The 24,163-nt window shown below is 38.9% G+C and overlaps 1 protein-coding gene across 3 annotated transcripts in view; it reads left to right on the forward strand.

The window, feature by feature from the left end:
- OSBPL1A (oxysterol binding protein like 1A) overlaps positions 1-24,163 on the forward strand; it is a 233,523-nt gene that overhangs the window by 68,062 nt on the left and 141,298 nt on the right. For 2 of the 3 annotated variants that reach the window (XM_058438552.1, XM_032152621.2), the window contains exons 8-14: positions 7,066-7,127; positions 7,229-7,273; positions 8,468-8,541; positions 8,656-8,719; positions 12,298-12,396; positions 14,562-14,684; positions 23,242-23,323. In XM_058438552.1, the coding sequence (XP_058294535.1) occupies positions 7,066-7,127; positions 7,229-7,273; positions 8,468-8,541; positions 8,656-8,719; positions 12,298-12,396; positions 14,562-14,684; positions 23,242-23,323 (549 nt within the window). Of the gene's footprint in view, positions 1-7,065; positions 7,128-7,228; positions 7,274-8,467; positions 8,542-8,655; positions 8,720-12,297; positions 12,397-14,561; positions 14,685-23,241; positions 23,324-23,344; positions 23,369-24,163 lie in introns of those variants that run through there. The other variant, XM_032152622.2, reaches the window with a different exon arrangement.

A 24,163-nucleotide genomic window follows, 5' to 3' on the forward strand; every position in this document is an offset into this window, starting at 1 on the left:
AAAAAAAAAAAAAAAAAAAAAAAAAGGAAAAGAAAAACCATAAGAGTGATGTTTGCATTATAGAAATCTTCAAAAATAGAAAAAAAAAATTACCCAAGCATAGCCACAGTTACTTTGGCATCTTTCTAATCTATTTTCAGGCCTATTTTAGAACATTTTTAAAAAATTGTAGAACTAATGCTTGTTATAGTTGCAATGAGGAAAGCAAAAGCACTAGAAAAGTATATAATCACCTCTAACCCAAACGTCTAAAGATTTAATTTTTAGTTGTTAATATTTTAGTTTTAGTTGTTAATGTTCCATAGTAACATATATTTTTAAAAAGTTTTAAGTAACAGATACTACCTCAAGAATATAAGCAAAAGAAAAGTTATACATTACTCACAGACGAATATACAGGCAGATCATGTTATTCCAAAGCGGGAAATGGCATTAGGCATCAGATGGGATGGAACTGGGAACCAGAAAACTGTTAGGAACCAAGATGGCTGCCTTGTGTGTGTCTGTCTCTCACTGCGTGGTCTGATCATGTCTTCTAGCAGACCAGCTGTTTTGTTTTCCAGTATACATAATGGAAGATGGCTGCCCCGTGACTCCACTCAGGAGACCACAGTCTCTCAACCTCAGTGTTACATTTCAGTGGGAGATTATGTGTTAGTACCTGCTTGTGTCAGGAGTCTGTGCCTAGTGTGGTCACTTGGGATTTTAGGGGCAGGACATATGGTACAGAGGTGGCTGCCAGGGCCTCCTCCTGGGAATGTGGATAGGGACAGAGGGGTAAATGGTTGAGGACTGGCAGACACCTCAGAAAGTATCTCTTCATTTTAGTTGACAGGTTGTAAATAGAGTTGGCCTATCAAAATCCCACTTTTATGAAGCATCAACAGCTTTTCCACATTGTCCCCAGAAGCACAGTCATCATGGCTCACCTTATGAAAAGTACTTCATGTGGATATAACATAATTTTTTCACTCAAAAGTCTAGTGATAAGAACAATTCTGTATTATTATTTTTTTACAGTGAAAATGTCTTAGTCCTTATTTTTTCTTTTTTAAAAAACAAGGGCTGGTTATGGTGGCTCATGCCTGTAATCCCAGCACTTTGGAAGCCAAGGCAGGAGGATCGCTTGAGCCCAGGAGTTTGTGGGCTGGGCAACACAGCAAGACCCCATCTCTGAAAAAAATTAAAATTAAAAAATAAAAGCAAGGGTATTTAAAATTTTTAATCAAATTGGTTAATCTGTCTCTTTGATTTCTTCTAAGGCTTCTGAGCTTAGGTAGAGATTTGGCAAATGTTTAATTCTGTTTCCTCCTAGTTTTATCACATTCATTCATTCAGCAATGCCACGCCTCCACTGTGTGCCAATAACTGTCTTAGATGCTGGAGACCCAACAGTGAACAGAGCCCAACAGTCCCCATGCTCTTGAGCTCATATTCTGGTGGGAGGAGATGGACAACAAATAAATGCATATGTGCTGTCAGGCCGTGAGGTGCAGGAAAATAAAATAGGATGAAGGGGTTAAAGAGTGATGGTAGGGTGGGGGATATCTTAGAAGGGATGTAAAGGAAGGGCTCTCTAAGCAACTTTGAGCAAACAGCTGAGTTGAGTACAGGAGTGAACCCTGAGGATGTCTGGCAGAAGAGCATTCAAGGAAAACAGAAAGCCAAAGCTCTGGAGTAGAAGAACATGTGTCACGTTGAGGAAAAGGAAAGCTGCCAGTGTGCCCAGAGCAGGACAAGCTGGAGAAGAGTGGATACCATCAGAGCTGCCAGAGGCCCAGGCCTGCAGGGCATGGTTGGCTGTGAGCAGGAGCTTAGTGGTGTGTGAGTGTGGTTGGAGGGCTTTGAGCAGGAAAGTGAATGTGAGTGTGTGTGTTAGGATGTGGGAGTCTCAACTTCTCAGTCCCTTACGTTTATACCCTTTATCAAGTAATCTTTCCTTTTCCATTATTTTGTCATGCCTTTCTCATACATTCTAAGAATTCCTTTTCTTTCTTTCTTTCTTTTTTTTTTTTTTTTTTTTGAGACAAAGTCTTGCTCTGTCGCCCAGGCTGGAGTGCAGTGGCGCGATCTTGGCTCACTGCAATGTCCACCTCCTGGCTTCAAGCAATTCTCCTGCCACAGCCTCCCCAGTGGCTGGGATTACAGGTGTGTGCTACCATGTCCATCTAATTTTTGTATTTTTAGTAGAGATGGGGTTTCACCATGTTGACCAGGATGGTCTCGATCTCTTGACCTCGTGATCCGCCCACCTTGGCCTCCCAAAGTGCTGGGATTACAGGCATGAGCCACCGCGCCTGGCCTCTTTCTTTCTTTTCCTTTTCTTTTTTTTTTTAAATAGACAGAGTCTTTGTCGCCCAGGATGGAGTGCAGTGGTGTGATCTTGGCTCACTGCAACCTCTACCTCTGAGATTCAAGCAATGCTCCCACCTCAGCCTCCTGAGTAGCTGGGACTACAGGCATGTGCCACCGCACCTGGCTAATTTTTGTATTTTTACTAGAAATGGGGTTTCATCATGTTGGCCAGGCTGGTCTCGAGCTCCTGGCATCAAGTGATCCACCCACCTCAGCCTCCCAAAGTGCTGGGATTACAGGCATGAGCCATGGTGCCCAGCCTCTTTTTGTATTTTTTATTGTTTTTCGTTCACTCATCTGTCTCTTCTCTTGACAGTATCGCATTAAAGAAAAGTTTTTAAGATAGTATTGCACTTTTAATTATTATAATGTTTTAATATGTGAGATTTCCCCTTACCATTTTTAAGGATTTTCTTTGACATCCTTATCTGTTTATTCTTCCAGAAGGCATTTAAAATACTTTTCTGAGGCTCTTCATTGGGATTTAATTGAAATTACATTCTGTGTAAATTAATTGAAGGAGAATTGGCATCTTTATTGAGTTTTCCCATTAAGGGACAAATCTGTGTCATGCAAACTTTTAAATATTACATCATTCCTGTTTTTCACTTTATTTTGTTGTGGTTAGTAAGAGAGGTAGTGTATTTTTTAACTGGTCATGGAAGCCATCTAGATTCCATCTAGGAGGCTATTTCATTTAGTTCAAAAGAATTTTATTGAATTCTTACTGTGTGCCAGGCATTTTAAACATCGAATCCAGAAATGAGGTCTCTCTTCTGGAATTTCATCTAGTTGGCAGGAGCTCAGAATTTATTTTTGGTATTAGGACAGAATTCTGTGAAAGAAATCATAGTGTTGTCTTTCTCTCTGCCTAAAGAATTTCTCCAAAGTGCCCTGTAGGTAGAATGAAAATAACACAGAATTGGCAGACCTTTATAAGACATTTTCCTATGTGCTAGGCAGAAAAACTAAACTGAGTATTAATTTTTTGATTAATGTTTTAAAAAGTTTTTTCCCCACTAAAGAAATAATGTATCACCAGCCCCAAGTTCCCCATCAGCAGCTCTATAAATCTTCCTCCAAAATAAATCTTAAAGCCACATACAAGGCTGGGCACGGTGGCTCACACCTGTAATCCCAACACTTTGGGAGGCCGAGGCAGGCGGATCACGAGGTCAGGAGATTGAGACCATCCTGGCTAACACAGAGAAACCTCATCTCTACTAAAAAAAAAAAAAAAAAAAAAAAAAATACAAAAAATTAGCCGGGTGTGATGGCGGGCGCCTGTAGTCCCAGCTACTCGGGAGGCTGAGGCAGGAGAATAGCATGAACCTAGGAGGCGGAGCTTGCAGTGAGCTGAGATGGTGCCACTGCACTCCAGCGTGGGCAACAGGGGGAAACTCTGTCTCAAAAAAAAAAAAAAAAAGCCACATATTTCTCTCTATATTAAAAATGATCTCCATTTTACTACTGACTTTCTAGTCCAAACCACCAGTATTCTTTACCTGCACTATTGCCATCTCTTTGTAATTAGCCTCCCTGCATTTCTTTTACCCACGTTTACAAGCCATATTGCACACAGCAGCCAGAGTGACCTTTTTAAAAAAAATCATGGAAATTATCAAAGCTTCAGAAATCAAATAGCATAATTAATTGATGTACCCATCATCCTCTTCCAGAACTTAGCAATAATGGCCACTCTATATCCTACTCCCTGAATTCTTGTGAAACAATTCCAGATATCATGCCATCTCTTTCTTTTTCTTTTTAAAAAATGTTTTTCTTTTCTTACCCTCTCAACCCAGCTTTTCCCAATTCTGGGAAGAACTGGAAAGAGAAGGCCTGTCATGCCATTTTATTCGTACATACCCAGTGCTCCTCAACTTACTGTGGGGCCACGTCCCCATAGAACCATTGTAAGTTCAAAATACACTTAAGGCCAGGTACAGTAGCTCACGCCTGTAATCCCAGCACTCTGGGATGCTGAGGCTGGCAGATCGCTTGAGCCTAGAAATTTGAGACTAACCTGTGAAACCCCATTCCTACAAAAAAATACAAAAATTAGCCAGGTGTGATGACACGTGACTGCAGTTTCAGCTACCAGGGAGGCTGAGGTGAGAGGATCACTTGAGCCCAAGAGGTCGAGGCTGTGGTGAGCTGATAGTTGAAAAACCATTAAATTGAACTGTTGTAAGTTGGGGGAACATCTGTAGTTCAGTATATTAGTAAAAAATAAGGACACCCTTTAAGAAAAACCACAAGCATGTGATAGTTGCACAACTCTGTGCACCTATAAAAACCATTGAATTTGTGCAGTTTAAGTGAGTAAATTGTATGTTAATTTGTATCTCAGTAGGGCTATTAAAAAACATAAGCACAATAGCATTATCCTATTAATAATAGTCTAGTAATTTATCAAAATCATGAAACTGCCAAAGTTCGTATTTTCCCCGTTATATTATTATTATTATTCTTTTCCTTTTTTTTTTTTTTTTTTTTTTTGAGATGAAGTCTCGCTCTTGTTCCCTAGGCTGGAGTGCAATGGCGCGATCTCGGCTCACTGCAACTCCGCCTCTCAGGTTCAAGTGATTCTCCTGCCTCAGTCTCCAGAGTAGCTGGGATTACAGGTGCCTGCCACCAAACCCAGCTAATTTTTGTATTTTTAGTAGAGATGGGGTTTCACCATGTTGGCCAGGCTGGTCTCAAACTCCTGACCTAAGGTGATCCGCCCACCTCGGCCTCCCAAAGTGCTGGGATTACAGGCACGAGCCACCGCACCCAGGCTATATTATAATTTTTTAACCCTTTGACAGAGTTTTAAACATGAGTCAGATCATGTTACTCTTACTTAAAACCCGTCAGTGGCTTTTCATCCTATTTAGAATGAAACTCAAAAGTCCTTATGCTGGCTTACAAAAGTCCGGCCTACAAACCCCTTGTGTGATGTGGCTTCTGTGTGCCTCTCTGACTTCGTCACTTGCCTGCTGAATTTTTCCTACCCCAGAGCCTTTGCACCAGCTGTTCCTCTGCTAGAATGTCCTTCCCTGTATTTTCACAAGGCTGGATCCTTCTTTTCAACCTAGACATCCCTTCCTCAGAGAGGCCTTCCCTGATCAACCCCTCATCCTCCAATCTAAAGTGGTATCCCAGTTACTCTGTCAAATCATTTATTTAAAAAGTCTGGGCGTACCGTGGTTCATTGTCTGCTATATCTTTAAAAATTAATTATCATCTGTCTTTCCCACCTTCTATGCTTTCCCATCCCCCCAGTGTTTTTTCTGTTACGTTCACTGCTGAATCCTCAGTGCCTAAAATAGTGATTGGTACATAACAGACCCTCATTAGGAGATATCATACAAAAAAATTGCCAACACATACCAGGTGTTTGGTATTTATAAAAATATTATTATTTTAAACCACCCCCAGCCCCCCTTTTTGTTTTTAGAGACCGAGTCTCACTCTGTCACCCAGTCTGGAGTGCAGTGGTAGCTGGGACTGTAGGCACATGCCACCATGCCTGGCTAATTAAAATTTTTTGTTGTTGTTGTTGAGATAAGGTCTCACTATGTTACCCAGGCTAGTCTTAAGCTTCTGGCCTCAAGCCATCCTTCCTCCTTAGCCTCGCAGAGTACTGGGATTATAGTTGTGAGCCACTGCGCCTGGCCTAAAAGGTTATCTGATAGAACATATCACCTTACTGCATAAACAGTTCCAGAGTTGTTTTGAAAGGACTGTTCTAATTTTCATAGGTAGCTTTCATTTCTCTAATAATAAGTATTTGAGGCTAGGAGATGGTTTGATTTATTTGTGGGGTTTTGTTTGTTTGTTTTGTTTTGTTTTTTTACCTTTTGTCCATTTAATATCCAGCTCACTTCAGAACTCAATAAATAACTTTGATAAGACAAACTCCATTTTTGTTGTTGTTAGGCAAAACATGGAATGTGCATGTGTAAGGTTGGAAAAATTAACATTGATAGCTTGCCGGCTTTATTCTCCATTGTCACCTTTTTCTTTTGTCCTAAATTGTGGACCATCACACCCTTGGCTTGTGAGCCATCTCTGCTACCCGTTATGCAGCGAGACGGCTGAAGCGTGGCTGTGGTCGGCTAAAGAGTGGACCCCAAATTTGTGATCAGTTAGGTATCTTGAGATGAGGGGAAATCCTGAATTATTCAGGTAGACCTATGTAATTACAAGGCTCCTGATAGCATTGAGGCCTATATATAGAGAGAGAACAGAATGCTGGAAGCAGAGGTTGGAATGATGTGCTTTGGAGATGGAGGAAGAGACCCCATGTCAAGTCATGTAGTTGGCCGCTAGAAGTGGAAAAGGCAAGGAAATGTCTCCCTTAGAGCCTCCAGAAGGAATGTAGCTCTGTCCACGTGTTGATTTCACCCTGGTGAAATTGATTTCAGACTTCTGATCTCTGAAACTGTAAGATAATAAATTTGTATTGTTTAAGCCACAAATTTGTGAGTTCATGATAATTTGTTGTGAAGTTAATCTGATTTGCTGGCTTAATAGTTAGCAACCAAAAAGGAGGCCATAAATAATTGAGATGGCAACCTCTCTCTGGTAGGTAATTTTTTGGGGAAAGAAAAAGATATAGGCAATAGAAAAATGAAGGAATATTAGATGCTACAGTTACAGCATTGATTGTTATAGTACATTTAAGCTGTTGATGGCTTTTTTTCTTTGTATTTTGCACAGATCAGAAACCTTTTGACCTTGCCCAGGGTGCTGAAATGAAACACATTCTTGTTGGTAATAAGGTACAGAGTAATGAATTAAATTTATCTAATAATTTTTAGAAAAAAATTTTGAATGTTTGAAGTATGTAGATGCATTTTTCATGAAAACATGTTTTTGACAGGTCATCTACAAAGCATTGAAACGATATGAGGGCCCTCTCTGGAAGGTAAGTTGGGGTGGTTTTTTAATTATATAACTGTAAAGAATAATTCTCAGGTGCTTTATTTCTGTTTAAAACTTTTAAAAAATCATTTCTGAAGTATATGTGATTTAATCACTCTTGGATCTTATAATGTAAACCACTTATTTTTTTTTTATTTTTAGTTATTGAGACAGAGTCTTGCTCTGTCGCCCAGGCTAAAGTGCAGTGGTACACTCACTGCAACCTCCGCTCCCCGGGTTCAAGTGGTTCTCCTGCCTCAGCCTCCCAAGTAGCTGGGATTATAGGCGCCCGCCACTGTTCCCAGCTAATTTTTGTGTTTTAGTAGAGACGAAGGTTCACCATCTTGGCCAGGCTGGTCTTGAACTCCTGACCTCGTGATCCACCCGCCTCGGCCTCCCAAAGTGCTGGAATTACAGGTGTGAGCCACCGTGCCCGGCAAACCACTTTTATACTACCGGATTTCAAGAGGCTTCCACTGGTTGTAGCAGTTACTTTTCTGTGTGTTGATGGTCCCTTTTAGGTGTTCTTTTTGGTGTTGATGAGTCACTTTTAGGTGACTAAGTTTTTGTGAAAAGGAGTGGGGGGAAAATACATTTTTTTCTTACTAGATCAAAGAATTACAGTATTTGTTATGAACATCAAACCATGGAAGACTTAGAAGAAAATTAATATTTGAATTATCACATGGTACATATATAAAATTCTTCTGGTCCTAACAGTTTCTATGTTTTGGAGAATCCTGTTTTCTAGAATTAACCATGGAAGAGCACATAATTTCTTTTGCATTTGCAAGCAATCCCTGTATCTATTTATGTATCTGTATGCTTATATTGTATAAGATAAATTTAGGATAATTTTCTTTTTTAGACATTCATTCATGACTTTGAGGAAATTGTCTTTGAAGCCCACAACTGGTATATTTTCTGTAAATAATCCCTGAACAGTTTTGTCAGAACCATAAACTGTAATCATCATTGATCTTATCAGTATGGCATTTCTGTTGTTCCTGTCACCCTGTAGTGGTATGTTTTCATTACTGCACTTAGTACCTAAGTTCATGTTTGATCATTTTTTTAATGTTCAGTGCTACTGTCTTAAAAACTCAAATATGACTGTCCTCACTTAATTACTTTTTATCAGTCAAGTATTTGAATCTAGATGTGTCAGCTTAGGAAATCTTTGTTATTTTTCCCTTAGAGTTCAAGATTTTTTGGCTGGAGATTATTCTGGGTAGTGTTAGAGCATGGAGTCCTTTCATGGTATAGGAAACAGTAAGTATTACGATCTTTACACTTATCAAATTTCACTGTATAAATTTTGAAATATGAATTTTTTTCACTTATCTCTTTTCCTTTTGTCTTGATAATTTCATCTTTATTTTGAAGGCCCGATGCAGTTCATAATATTTATCGCCAGGGATGCAAACACCTGACTCAAGCAGTATGCACGGTAGGATGAAACATGGATCATTTGCTCCTCTAACTGTGAAATCAGTTCTTCAAATGATTGACCCAAATCATTTATACAGCCTTGTAAAATCTTGGGGTTCTGTGGAATGCTGTAGAAAACATTTGTATATATTTTAATTTGAGAACAAGTAAAGTTGTGGCATCTCCATTTTGAACAAAATTTTAAAATATAGTTAACTTTTATTTATCTCCATGTATTATGGAATGAGAGATGGATTGTCCAAAAATATTTGTCAAATTTACCCAGGCTTATTTGATAATGAAATATCCTAGTACATTCAATTGAAAAGAATGTGTATTTTGCTATTATTGTTGGTTGTTTTGCTATTATTGTTGGTTGTAGGGTCCTATCAATATTAATTCAGTCATGGTGGTTGATAGCATTCAGATCTTTTGTGTCTTGGTTTTGGCTAGTGGTTGTATCAATTGCTGAAAGAGGGATGTGAAAGTGTCCAACTGTGCTTGTGGAATGTTGCATTTCCTTCTCCGTTATTGATAACATACTTATGATTGTTGTCTTCTTGATTAATTGATCCTTTTATTGTTTTGTGGCCCTCTTTATCTCTTGTAATACATTTTGTTTTAAAATTTATTTTGTCTGATATGAACATAACCACTTTGGCCTTCTTATGTTTACTGTTCGCATGGCGTCTTTTTCCTATCCATTTACTTTCAGCCTCTATGTATCTTTATATTTATTTTCTATCTCTTGGAGATAGCATATGTTTTAGTTCCTATTACCCATTCTGGCAATTTTTGCCTTTTAATTGGATTTTTCTTTTGTGAATGTGTTCTACTTTCATGCTTCTTCATATGTCAGGTAATTGTGGGTTTTGTTTTGTTTTTTTTGTTCTTGTTTTTGTTTTTTTGAGATGGAATCTCGCTCTGTCACCCAGGCTGGAGGGCAGTGGCACGATCTCAGCTTACTGCAATCTCCACCTCCCAGGTTCAAGCAGTTCTCTGCCTTAGCCTCCTGAGTAGCTGGGGTTACAGGTGAACACTACCATGCCTGGCTAATTTTTGTATTTTTTGGTAGAGACGGGGTTTTGCCATGTTGGTTAGGCTGGTCTCGAACTCCTGACCTCAAGCAATCCTCCCGCCTCGGCCTACCAAAGTGCTGGGATTACAGGCATGAGACACTGCACCCAGCCCATATGTCAGGTAATTTTGGATGATACTCTTAATATTATTAATATTATGATTATTATATAATTATAATATACATTATGTATTATATATTTTATTATATAATATAATATATTTTATTATATGATATGTAATATTGTATAATTATAATATTATGTATTATATATTTTAATAATCATAATATTGTTAATATTATGAATGTTGAGTTCTGGAGATTTTGGATTCTGTTGTTTTTCTCTGTTAAGTGTTGTCCGTTGTAGCAAGTCCTTTTCTTGGCTTGGTTTGGATCATGAGCTATGTGTCTTGGGCAGTGGCTCTGGACTCAGTTCAGATAGGTTGTGTTTATATGAGCTGCTTCTATGTGTGTGTGGCTCATGAGTCAGAGATGTGAGTAGCAGACAGAATCTGGGGACCATCTCTCTGTCACTTTCCCTTGGGAGATTCCCCTGTTCTCTTTGGTGCTTATGAGTTCAAGGTTTACTTTATTAATGTCCAAAGACAGGGGTTTCCACATTTGCCCTTGCTGCTGTCCTGTCACCATGTGGACTGTGCTTAGTCCCAGGTGCAAAACCTTAGGCATGGGAACTTACTTCCACAGCTCCTTGGCCCCTTTCCTCCAGAGAGCGTGACTCCCATCGGAGTCTGTTAGCTTTTGTTCAGGTCCAGGTTCCTCCATGTGGTTACCTTTTCTTTCGTATCCGGGTTTTATAGTTGTTTTCTGCAACAGGTGGGGGGCCTCTGATAGGGTCTGGAAGAAATCTACCTTTTTCCATTCTTTTTTTTTTATTTATTTTACTTTAAGTTTTAGGGTACATGTGCACAATGTGCAGGTTTGTTACATATGTATCCATGTGCCATGTTGGTGTGCTGCACCCATTAACTCGTCATTTAGCATTAGGTGTATCTCCTAATGCTATCCCTCCCCCCTCCCCCCACCCCACAACAGTCCCCAGAGTGTGATGTTCTCCTTCCTGTATCCATGTGTTCTCATTGTTCAATTCCCACCTATGAGTGAGAACATGCGGTGTTTGGCTTTTTGTCCTTGTGATAGTTTAATGAGAATGATGATTTCCAGTTTCATCTATGTCCCTACAAAAGACATGAACTCATCAGTTTTTATGGCTGCATAGTATTCCATGGTGTATATGTGCCACATTTTCTTAATCCAGTCTATCGTTGTTGGACATTTGGGTTGGTTCCAACTCTTTGCTATTGTGAATAGTGCCGCAATAAACATACGTGTGCATGTGTCTTTATAGCAGCATGATTTATAGTCCTTTGGGTATATACCCAGTAATGGGATGGCTGGGTCAAATGGTATTTCTAGTTCTAGATCCCTGAGGAATCGCCACACTGACTTCCACAATGGTTGAACTAGTTTACAGTCCCACCAACAGTGTAAAAGTGTTCCTATTTCTCCACATCCTCTCCAGCACCTGTTGTTTCCTGATTTTTTAATGATGGCCATTCTAACTGGTGTGAGATGGTATCTCATTGTGGTTTTGATTTGCATTTCTCTGATGGCCAGTGATGATGAGCATTTCTTCATGTGTTTTTTGGCTGCATAAATGTCTTCTTTTGAGAAGTGTCTGTTCATGTCCTTTGCCCACTTTTTGATGGGGTTGTTTTTTTCTTGTAAATTTGAGTTCATTGTAGATTCTGGATATTAGCCCTTTGTCAGATGAGTAGGTTGCGAAAATTTTCTCCCATTCTGTAGGTTGCCTGTTCACTCTGATGGTCGTTTCTTTTGCTGTGCAGAAGCTCTTTAGTTTAGTTAGATCCCATTTGTCAATTTTGGCTCTTGTTGCCATTGCTTTTGGTGTTTTAGACATGAAGTCCTTGCCCATGCCTATGTCCTGAATGGTAATGCCTAGGTTTTCTTCAAGGGTTTTTATGGTTTTAGGTCTAACATGTAAGTCTTTAATCCATCTTGAATTAATTTTTGTATAAGGTGTAAGGAAGGGATCCAGTTTCAGCTTTCTACATATGGCTAGCCAGTTTTCCCAGTACCATTTATTAAATAGGGAATCCTTTCCCCATTTCTTGTTTTTGTCAGGTTTGTCAAAGATCAGATAGTTGTAGATATGCGGCGTTATTTCTGAGGGCTCTGTTCTGTTCCATTGATCTATATCTCTGTTTTGGTACCAGTACCATGCTGTTTTGGTTACTGTAGCCTTGTAGTATAGTTTGAAATCAGGTAGCGTGATGCCTCCAGCTTTGTTCTTTTGGGTTAGGATTGACTTGGCGATGCGGGCTCTTTTTTGTTTTTTTTCCAATTTTTATCTATCAATACTTAAGTGTTCAACTGGGTATCCTTAAGTCATGTCACTACTTTAAATTTTATGTATAGATAATTTAAGGGTCCTCTTTTATGTGAATGAATGTTGTCTTACTGACTTCTTTATATCCAAGGTAAAATCCACTGATAGCTGCCTCTTCTTTATTAAATGCTTTGATGACACCATTCATGGCTTCCGGGTTCCTAAGAATAGCCTTCAACAATCAAGAGAGGTAATCTTACGGATTCATGTATCTTTCCTAAAACTTACAGAACATTTAAAGACGTGGAGAATATAACATAGGTTCAATGGTAACATCCAAAATCTTGTTGATTGTACTTTTAATTTTTTTTTAATTTTTATTTATTTTTTTGAGACAGAGTCTCACTCGATAGCCCAAGCTGGAGTGCAGTGGCACGATCTTGGCTCACTGCAACCTCTGCCTCCCAGGCTCATGCGATTCTCATGCCTCAGCCTCCTGAGTAGCTGGGACTACAGGCACGTGCCAATACGCCTGGCTAATTTTTTTTGTATTTTAGCAGAGACAGGGTTTCACCACATTGTCCAGGGTAGTCTCAAACTCCTGAGCTCAGGCGATCCGCCCGCCTTGGCCTCCCAAAGTGCTGGAATTACAGGCGTGAGCCACTGTGCCTGGCTTGATTGCACTTTTTAAATGAAGCTTTTAAAATTTGGTACATGAATTAGTTCTTTATCAACCTGCAGGTATTTTCTGTTCATAATTTGTTTTTAAATTTTAATTCTGTGAATGTAAGAGGCATCCTTTTAATGTAAGTGGCAGGTCTACGCCTTAACTTATGGTGAGGAAACTAAGGATTCTAAGATTGAAGTGATTTCCCAAGGCCAGGCAGCTCGTGAGTGACAGAATCTGGACTACAAGCCAGGCATTCTGATACTCATTACAGTGGAGACTCAGCCTTCGTATGTGATAAATTAAACAATAGCAGCAAGCTAGAAAATTGGGATTTACTTGATCAATATTTATGGTGCAGTCACTTAATGGAGTATCCCTATTCTTCTTTTTTTTTTTTGAGACCGACTTGCTGTGTCGCCCAGGCTGGAGTGCAGTGGTGGGATCTCAGCTCACTGCAACCTCTGCCTCCCTGGTTCAAGCAATTCTCCTGCCTCTGCCTCCTGAGTAGCTGATATTACAGGTGCATGCCACCACGCCTGGCTAATTTTTGTGTTTTTAGTAGAGACAGGGTTTCACCACGTTCGTCAGGCTGGTCTAAAACTCCTGACCTTGTAATCCGCCCACCTCAGCCTCCCAAAGTGTTGGGATTACAGGCATGAGCCACCGCACCCGGCCCTTTTCTTTTTCTTTCTTTCATTCATTCATTCATTCATTCATTCATTTAGAGATAGAGCCTCCCTTGCTCTGTCACCCAAGCTGGAGTGTACTGGTGTGATCTTGGCTCACTGCAACCTCTGCCCTTCTGGTTCGAGCAATTCTCCTGCCTCAGCCTCCCGAGTAGCTGGGATTACAGGCATATACCACCATGCCTGGCTAATTTTTGTATTTTTAGTAGAGATGGGGTTTCACCATTTTGGCCAGGCTGGTCTCGAACTTGATCCGCCCACTTTGCCCTCCCAAAGTGCTGGGATTACAGGCGTGAGCCACCAGGGCAGGCCTATTCTTATTCTTTTAAATCAAAGCAGTGTTCATAGACATATCTTGACTTTTTGGTAAACTATGTAAGAGGTTAAAATAATCTATTTTCCAAAGTAGTAAACTTTGGCCCCGCAAAGAACCCTAAACAATCTAACTCATGATTCTCCCAACATTTCATAAAATGGTAAGATTTGACCCTGAGTATAGTGTAAGAAAACAAGGAAAAAGTAAGATAGGGTATTTTTAGGCCAAACATTCTTTTTGTGAAATCACTGTTATTTTAAAAATATAGTAAAAGTTAAATCATCAGGGCAAGTATTGGCTGTTTTAATATGACCTTAGTTTCTTGTGCTTCTAATTTGAGTGTAAGTTAGTAAAATTGTGTATCTGGATCCATTACTATATAGTAACTTATTCTGTTAAGTTATAAAATTACAGGTTCTCAATATTGAAAACGAGAACCTATAATTTTAAATGACAAAGTTTTCTCCCATTATTTAACTTCTGTAATGTGTTTGCATATTAACATTCATGAATATGTAAACTTATAGATGATATTTTTTAAAGTGCTAGGAAAAGCTTTTATCCAGACATATCATGGACAAGAGACCCACATTGCTGTTTCATTACTGGTTGCTTTGCTTTCCTTTTTGAGGCCATAATACTTATTTCACTAGGTAAATTTTATGCTTACCGGATCATTGTAATATTATCTCTTTGGAATAAAAATGCTTTCCACTCTCATTTAAATCCTTGCATGATTTCAGTACTGGCTGGAAGCAATAGAAGAACATTCTGCTTACAGCACTCACTACTGTTCACAGGACCAGCTGACTGATGAGGAGGAGGAAGATATGGTTTCTGCTGTAGACTTGAAGAAATCTTTAGAGGTAAATAGGAAAATGTAACCTGACTTTTATAGCTATCTATGTCATACAGGTTTTATCAAGAACTTTTTTCTTTAAGATGTAAGGTTTTGAAATTATGATTTCTAACAACAATAGAAATAGTATTGTTCTTCGCTGAGTTGCATTGTGTTGGTAGCTTATGTCTGTCATGGTAATACTATCAAATGCCTTTGTAGATACTCTCTGATGAGATGGACATGTGCCTTAAAGGCATTGTACTTTTTTAGGTGAAACTTTTTACATTGCTGTTAACAGACTGTCATTCTGTTTGAAAGTTGCTGCCAGGATGGGTAGCATGCATAGCTTGACTTGATGCCCTTTATGACTTCACTGTAGATTTCAGAGTTTAAATAATGCAACCATAGTGATACCTTTCCTGGTCGGTAGGTTTCCTTTAAAACCACTTGTAGTCTGTAGCTTGGTTGCTAAGAGATAAGGTAAAGCATCAATAATGAATGGAGAAGTCTTCTGAAGTGACACCAGTGTCTTATCCCTAGAGGAATATCAGCATAGGTAATTGAAATGGAATAGGTGTTTTGAGGGGTCATCAATTTTCTGGCTGTACCTTTTATTTACATCTTGTATCTGAAAGAATGGGAATTGAATTTGGAAGAATTAGAACTATGGAATGATGATGAGTTTCAGTCTGAATAATTATGTAAGGATATATGAATTTGCCTACTAAATTTAATTTTTTTGTCTTTATAAATTAAATGAGTTGGTGGCAAGATTTGAATGTTTCTAGTTCAACAACTTTAATGAAGTTAAATTCCGTAATACCTACGGAGTTTTATCAACTTCGGGACCTATACATTTAAATATAAAAGGTATTTTGACTCCTTCAATCCCTAATCTTAATTTATGACGGAACATTAAAGAATTTGAACTCTCCCATGTTTGTCGAAGACATTCCCCAGACTTGATGACAACTCCTTTACCATACTACCTCTGTTTTAAAGCCTAATGTGTATGTGAGAACCATAAACAAAATTTTCAGATCAGTGAACTTTGCAAAAGTAACATCTACTACAGCATTTAAATAACATTAAAACTGGGAAAATATGGAAGATTTAAATACATACGGCCAAAATTACATTAAACAAGTAAAAAAAAAAAAAGATGCTAAATATTTTAACTTTCAATTGGTATTCCCTAATTGAAAAGAAATCCTTCCCTATTTACAATATCGTCAATAAGAAGTAAATGATAAAACCTGGAAGGATTTACAAAGCATACTAATATCTTTGCTAGAATTATGATAATTTTAAAAGTTTTTAAATGGAAGTTACAGGTAAAATAAAAGCATACTAACTTATATACCATTAAAAAGATTTCTTCTTTTGTTTTTTTTTTTTTTTTTTTTAAGATGGAGTCTCGCTCTGTCGCCCAGGCTGGAGTGCAGTGGCGTGATCTCAGCTCACTGCAAGCTCCGCCTCCCAGGTTCACGCCATTCTCCTGCCCCAGCCTCTCGAGTAGCTGGGACTACAGGCGCCCGCCACTGCACCCGGCTAATTTTTTTTGTATTTTTAGTAGAGACAGGGTTTCACCGTGTTAGCCAGGATGGTCTTGATCTCCTGACCTTGTGATCCACCCGCCTTGGCCTCGCAAAGTGCTGGGATTACAGACGTGAGCTACCGCATCCCGGCAAGATTTCTTCTTTAGCATAATTTTCAAATTTTCAGGTCATCAACCTCTACTATATCTTTCAGTTTATTCCTTAATGTTTTGTTCACATGTTAACTTTAAAACCATGAAGGTTTTGCCTTTTAGATTTTATTGCAGCTAAAGTTAATGAGAGTTTTAGCACTATAGTGTTAAGCACTTTTAGGTTTTGCGTGTTTCCTCTCCAACAGAGTTTGAATGCTAATTCTGTAAATCTTTTTTTCTTTATTTTTTATTTATTTATTTATTTATTTTTGAGATGGAGTCTTGCTCTGTTGCACAGGCTGGAATGCAGTGGTGCGATCACGGCTCACTGCAACTTCCACCTCCTGGGTTTAAGCAATCTTCTCGCCTCAGCCTCCCGAGTAGCTGGGATTACAGGCACACAACACCACGCCCGACTAATTTTTGTAATTTTAGTAGAGACGGGTTTCACCATGTAGGCCAGGCTGGTCTCAAGCTCCTGACCTCAAGTGATCCTCCCGCTTTGGCCTCCCAAAGTGCTCGGATTACAGGCATGAGCCACCATGCCTGGCCAATGCTGTGAATCTTGATTCTGTATCAACATCTGGAGACTGGCTCAAAATAGGTAAAATCCAAAATGAGCTTTGAAGTGTGTTGAATTATAGCTTGTCAGTAGACTGGCTCCAAGATGCCCTTCATTCTTGAGTTCTTAAGTTCCAGTGGAATTCAGGGGCCAATTTATGGAAAGGTCTGTTCTTGGTACCTATAGACATTCTAAGGGGAATTAGTCATTCTAGGACTGATACACTCTAAAATCATCTGAATTGACAACAAAACTGATTTTATTTCCTTAACATGCTTTTGGATTAGTACACAGACCTATAAGAAATGAGGGAAAGGCTGAGGTGGGAGGATCACTTGTGCCCAAGGGTTTGAGTTCAGCCTGGGCAATATAGTGAGTCCCTGTCTCTTAGAAAGAAAGGGCTGGGCACAGTGGCTCACGCCTGTAATCCGAGCACTTTGGGAGGCCGAGGCGGGTGGATCACGAGGTCAGGAGATTGAGACCATCCTGGCTAACACGGTGAAACCCTGTCTCTACTAAAAATACAAAAAATTAGCCAGGCGTGGTGGTGGGCGCCTGTAGTCCCAGCTACTTGGGAGGCTGAGGCAGGAGAATGGCGTGAACCCAGAAGGCGGAGCTTGCAGTGAGCCGAGATCGCGCCACTGCACTCCAGCCTGGGTGACAGCGAGACTCCATCTCAAAAAAAAAAAAAAAAAAAAAAAAAGAAAGAGAGAGTGAGTCAGTTTTTCAGTATAAACCTTTTTTGGTAAACATTATCTTATGCAATATGATTGTATAAGACAAGTCCTAGAATTATTGACCTCATGGTTGTTGTAATAGCAACTTGAAAATATTTCAGAAATAAAAATTAGAAATTAGTCAAGCACAGTATTGGTATAGAACTGCACTGTCCAATATGATAGCTATTAGCTATCCTGTGGCTATTTACACATGTGGCTATTTACATTTAAATTAATTAAAATTTTAAAATTCAGTTATTCAGCTGGGTGCAGTGGCTCACGCCTGTAATCCCAGCACTTTGGGAGACTGAGGTGGGTGGACCACTTGAGGTCAGGAGTTTGAGAACAGCCTGGCCAACATGGTGAAACTCCATCTCTACTAAAAATACAAAAATTAGTCAGGCATGGTGGTGGGCACCTGTAGTCCCAGCTACTCGGGAGTCTGAGGCAAGAGAATTACTTGAGCCCGGTGGGGCAGGACGCACAGGTTGCAGTGAGCTGAGATTGTGCCACTGCACTCCAGTCTGGGTGAAAGAGTGAGACGACTCAGAAAAAAATTCAGTTATTCATTTTAACTATATTTAACTACATATTAGCCACATCTCAAGTGCTCAGTAGCCACATGTGGCTACGACAACGGACAGCGAAGATATAGAATATTTCCAGCATCATAGAAAGTTCTATTGGACAGTGCTGGGATAGGCTCTTAGAGGCTCTGGGTGGTACTAGCAAAGTGGGGGTTTTATTTGTTGAAGATGTCTTGATTCTGTAGGATCTGAACTGTTTCTGTGTTACAAGAAGTGATGAGCAGACCAGGCATGGTGTCTCACGCCTGTAATCCCAGTACTTTGGGAGGCTGAGGTGGGTGGATTACTTGAGCCCAGGAGTTCAAGACTATCCTGGGCAACATGGCAAATCCCCATTTTAAAAACAATTTTTTTTTTTTAAGTTTTGAGGCTGAAGTTGCAGCAAGCTGTGGTCACACCACTTCACTCCAGTCTGGGCAACATGGCAAAACCCTGTCTCTACTAAAAATACAAAAATTAGCTGGACATGGTGGCCCGTATCTGTAGTCTCAGCTACTTAGGAGGCTGAGGTGGGAGGATCACCTGAGCCCAGGAGATGGAGGTTGCAGTGAGCCAAGATCACGCCACTGCACTTCAGCCTGGGCAACAGAGTGAGACCCCGTCTCAAAAAAAAAAAAAGTAATGAGCAGATGATGCTCGAGTTTAATGGAATGAGAAAATAATATAAAGCTTTTCTGATTTAAGAATAAATGATTCCCGAGGCGGGCAGATCACATGAGGCCAGGAGTTCGAGACAAGCCTAGCCAACATGGTGAAATCCTGCCTCTAAAAATACAAAAATTAGCCAAGCATGGTGGTGCACATCTGTAATCCCAACTGCACAGGAGCCTGAGGCACGAGAATCGCTTGAACCTGTGAGGCGGAGGTTGCAGTGAGCTGAGATCGCACCAATGCACTCCAGCCTGGGCAATAGGGTGATAGAGCCAGCCTCTCTCAAAAACAACAACAAAAAAAGAATAACTGATTCCCAACTAAAATAAATGTGCAGAAAGTTGCATGTACATCCACGTGGAGCTAATAAAGATTGGTACATCCAAGCAAGAATGAGGCAGATGTGTATATGCTGATATATTTAAGATATACAGTTAAGTGAAAAGGACAAGGCATAAAATGATGTACCAAATATGATACTACTTGGGAGGAAAAAAACCAGGGATGTACACATATATATTTGTGTAGACTTAGATCATTCAGGAAAGATGAGAAATTAGCATTTGTTGCTCTGCAGCTGAGAAAGGTGCAAAATAAGATTGCAAGGTGTGTGAAGGAGAATTACTTTTCTCTATATATCCTTTTGTTTTTTTTGTTTTTTATTTTTACTTTATGTAAATACATACTGCAAAGTGAAACCCTAAGAAAGTTACAAAGCAAGGGCATAATAATCGCCAGATGTCAGAAAGAATAAATGTGCTTTTGGGTTGACTTAGGAAAGATGGAGTATGGGTTTTTTTTTTTTTTTTTTTTTTCTTTTTGAGACAGGGTCTCACTTTGTCATCCAGGCTGGAGTGCAGTGGTGTGATCACAGCTCACGGCAGCATTGACCACCTGGGGTCAAGTGATCCTCCTGCCTCAGTTTCTTAAGTAGCTGGGACTATAGGCATGTGCCACCAAGCCTGGGTAATTTTTTCGTTGTTTTTTTGTAGAGATTAGGTCTCATTATGTTGCAAGGAAGGTCTCGAAATGCTGGGCTCAAGTGATTCTTTTGCCTCAGCCTCCCAAAGTGCTGGGATTACATGCGTGAACCACTGCGCCTGGCCAGAGTATGGGGCTATCTTTGAAGTGGATTTGGCTGGAGTTAGGAAGACTTAGGGATAAGTGCTACGGCATCACTACTTGTAATAGTGGCCATTTTCTGCAAAGAAGAAAGTGATCAGAGTTTGACAATCTATTATTTTTAAAGTTTGAATTAATATTGAAATACAATGTTTGCAGAAAAAAGGAACTCACTTTATGTCTTCAATTTGATGTATTCTGACAAATGTATATTGTCTGTGTAACCACCACTCCTATCAAGATAGAGAACATTTTTATTATGTGAAAATGTTGTTCCCTTGATGCTCTTCCCAGATAATACCCTCTACTTCCATCTCTGGCAACCACTGACCTAATGACACTGATATAATGACAATGTCATTATAAGCATGATCAGTTTTCCTTTCTAGAATTTCATATAAATGGAATCATACAGCATGTGCTCTTAGGTGTCTTTTTTCACTGTAATGTTGTGTGTATTAGTAGTTTATTCGTTTTTATTGCTGAGTAGGTGGCAATCTGCTTCTGTGCTTAATTAACCAAATGTGGATTTTCTGCAGCAAATAGCCTGGAATTAATTACTTCTCTACTAGCCGATGCATTCCTCTCTAGCTATTCATCCCCTTGATATGCATTTTCGAGCTGCCCTGTAGGTTAGGGATCATAAGATAATTTAACATCAGCTTAACTCATACAAAACCAACAGCTAAAATTTTGGTTTCTAAGCAGGAGACCTGTGTTGTAAATGTGGCTCAGCTGCTCACCTGGGGGAACTTCTGATCCTCTAGGCCCCTGTATCAATGGGTTTAATCCTTGTTCTTGTGTGCTTTGTCCAGATAACTTGGGCAAAGTTAAAATACTGTTAAACTTTAGGTATTATAACATTGCTCATAGTGAGATTCCATTTATGTAGAATAAATAAATAGAAATTAAAACTTAAAAAGAGTCCCTGTATTAGTTCGTTCTCATGCTGCTAATAAAGACATACCCCAGACTGAGTAATTTAAAAAGGAAAGAGGTTTAATTGATTCACAGTTCCACATGGCTGGAGAGGCCTCACAATCTTGGCGGAAGGTAAAGGAGGAGCAAAGGCATGTCTTACATGGCAGCAGGCAAGAGAGCTTTTGCAGGGGAACTCCCCTTTATAAAACCATCAGATCCTATGCGACTTGTTCACTATCATGAGAACAGCACAGGAAAAGCCCACTCCCATGATTCAATTACCTCCCACTGGGTTCCTCCCACAAAACATGGGGATTATTGGAGCTACAATTCAAGGTGAGATTTGAGTGGGGACACAACCAAATCATATCAGTTCCTGACATAATGTCAATGGCATAGAAGTCAAAAATGAGAAACCATGTTGGACTCTGCAAAATATTTAAAAGAATTAACTTTCATAAATTGATTTTTAGTTTTTCAAACTATAACTAGTAGCAACTAAGCAAATGGGAGACCATATTATGTTTTATTAATAACCTCTGTTCTTTTTAGCATCTTTTAGTATCAATTAAAAAGCACTAAGTTGTTTAGAACAGAAGACATACAAACTTTGTACCCAACTTAAAACAGTATGTGTAGATTGGATCTTCTCCAGCTGACCTGTTATGTACCCTTTAAAACAAGTAAATCATCGATCAAGGAAACTTTTTAATAACTGTTAGATGGAAATATGATTCAAGGGAAGATAAATGTGATTCATGTATTTGAAGATGATGCTACAGAAGGTGTTTCCTGCCTTTAATTTTAACTTCAGGAAAACTATCCTGTTTATTACAGATTCATAGTCTGCAATTGAAGCCATTGCTTACTTTTATGCCTCTAGCTTACTTTCATCATAGAAAGGAAAGGATAAAACAGTATCATTGACTTACACATAAGCAGAGTATTAAATATGTATAGAGCAAGAATGATGATTTTCTATTAATAAATCATGAGTGATGCATTTGGTTGCAGTGCATGTTTCGGTACCTCTAGATAAACTTTTTCCCTGCCCCTCAACCTGTATTCACAGGCTGTGTCTGGAAAAATTATCAGGCATATATGGTGTTTTAAATTGCATGGTGTAGGTATTCTCCCCCTGCTCCCCACCAAGTGAATGGTATGTAGGTGTTGTTAGAGCCCTCAAAACAAAGGAGAGTAATACAAATTTTGAAGAGAACATTGCCTGTCACTAATGTGATAACATGAATAATTCTACTGTGGTTGAGTAGAGCTTTGTAAGCACTAAAAAATTTATAAGGTGAAATAGGAGAAAAGAGTATTTACCTATGCCACCTTGACATACTGATCTATAGTAAGTTTGATTCTGGGGGTGCAAAATGTTTTGTGATGGGCTAGCTGAGATTAGGAGTACAAAGTAGGGAAGTTTCATAAGGCTAAATATATTACTCTACCTGAAAGAATGTGATTCTATTGTTTATAAGGTCAAGATTCTCAGAATAAATATTTTCTATTTTGATAACCAAGCAAATTTACAATGATAATTTTCTTGCTTATTCATCCCACCTCTTTAAAGGGAAATGATGTATAAAACTACCTTCAAAATGACACTTTTAATATAATAAATGGATTTGACTGATCTTTCATTTTAGATTTCTAAATCTGCACTAAGATGGGATGTAACTTTCATCAAGAAATTCTGTATTTATGTTTTTTTGCCTTTAGGGATCTAAAAATGTAGAACTTTCAAATTACAAGAAGATGCTTTCTATAATTGACTTTACCTTATTTTCAGAAGCTTTGACACACTAAGAAAATGTCCTTTTTGGTTTGATGATGTGGGGGCTGTATGCACTTAAATTGCTGAACGAGAATCAGCTTGTGGTTTCCAAATGTTAGGACCATCTGGATTTTTTTTTTTTTGAACAAAACAGTTTTTAAAATATATTTTTAAGGAATGCATTTTATAATTTCTTGACGAATTTCATCAGGCCTACTAAAAGTGCTAATAAATCAGAGAATTATAATTCCTCAGATACACATGGCATAATGAGATAGTAATAGTAATGGATGCAATTGTATGGTATCTACACAACAGATGTTGAATGTATTTAAAACTTAAAAATGTTTATTTTTACTTTATACTTGATTAAATGTTATATTCAGTTTACAAGGAAATTTTCTCTCACCTTTTTTTTCTCTGTAAGGCATATGTCTCTATTATGGTATATCAATCTATGTACTGAAAGTTTTGATAGAAACATTAAAGCATAAGTAATGTAAAAATTTTTTATTAGTTTGTTTTAATTTTGTCTTTTCTTTTTTTGCAGAAAGCACAGTCATGCCAACAGCGACTAGATAGGGAAATTTCCAACTTTCTCAAAATGATTAAGGAGTGTGACATGGCTAAAGGTAAAAAGACAAGCACTGTCCCTACAATCACTCTTTAACACGTAGGTATTGACCCGTTGTAGTTTTGTTTGACTTCATTTTTAAACAGTTTTTGGTTTTGAATTAAGAGTTATATTTGATAAAACTACTTTGAAACTTTAAAAGGGCAATTTAAAGTTTCTACTCACAGAGGATGCTTGCTTTAGAGATTAATAATGTTTTTATCCTTTTAAAAAAAGAAAGATAAATTTAAAGTTAATGTTTTTGGCCTGTAAATTAATTTTGGCTGCAGAATGAGGATTCTGCTTATGAATCCTAGAAGACTTGGGTTTTGGAGTCAGAATGTCTATAAAGCTTGAGGCTGGGCGCAGTGGCTCATGCCTGTAATCCCAGTACTTTGTGAGGCCAAGGCATGTGGATCACTTTAGGTCAGGAGTTCGAGACTGGCCTTGCCAACATGGTGAAACCCTGTCTCTACTAAAAGTACAAAAATTAGCTGGGTGTGGTGGCATGTGCTTGTAATCCCAGCTACTCGGGAGGCTGAGGCAGGAGAATTGCTTGAACCTAGGAGATGGAGGTTGCAGTGAGCCGAGAATGTGCCGGTGCACCCTAGCCTGGGCGACAGAGCAAGACTCTGTCTCTCTCTCTCTGCTCTCTCTCTCTGTCACACATACACACACACACACACACACACACACACACACACACACACACACACACACACACACACACACACAGAATGTCTTAGGCTTGAATCCTTGCTCTTCCACTTACTGGCTGTTACTTCGAACAACACTTTTAACTCTTGCGAGCTTCAGTGCCCTCATCCATAAAATAAAGAAGTTGGTTGTTTCAGGCCTT

This window comes from Hylobates moloch, unplaced genomic scaffold (assembly GCF_009828535.3).
Source record: "Hylobates moloch isolate HMO894 unplaced genomic scaffold, HMol_V3 SCAFFOLD_5, whole genome shotgun sequence".
Classification (NCBI taxonomy): domain Eukaryota; kingdom Metazoa; phylum Chordata; class Mammalia; order Primates; family Hylobatidae; genus Hylobates; species Hylobates moloch.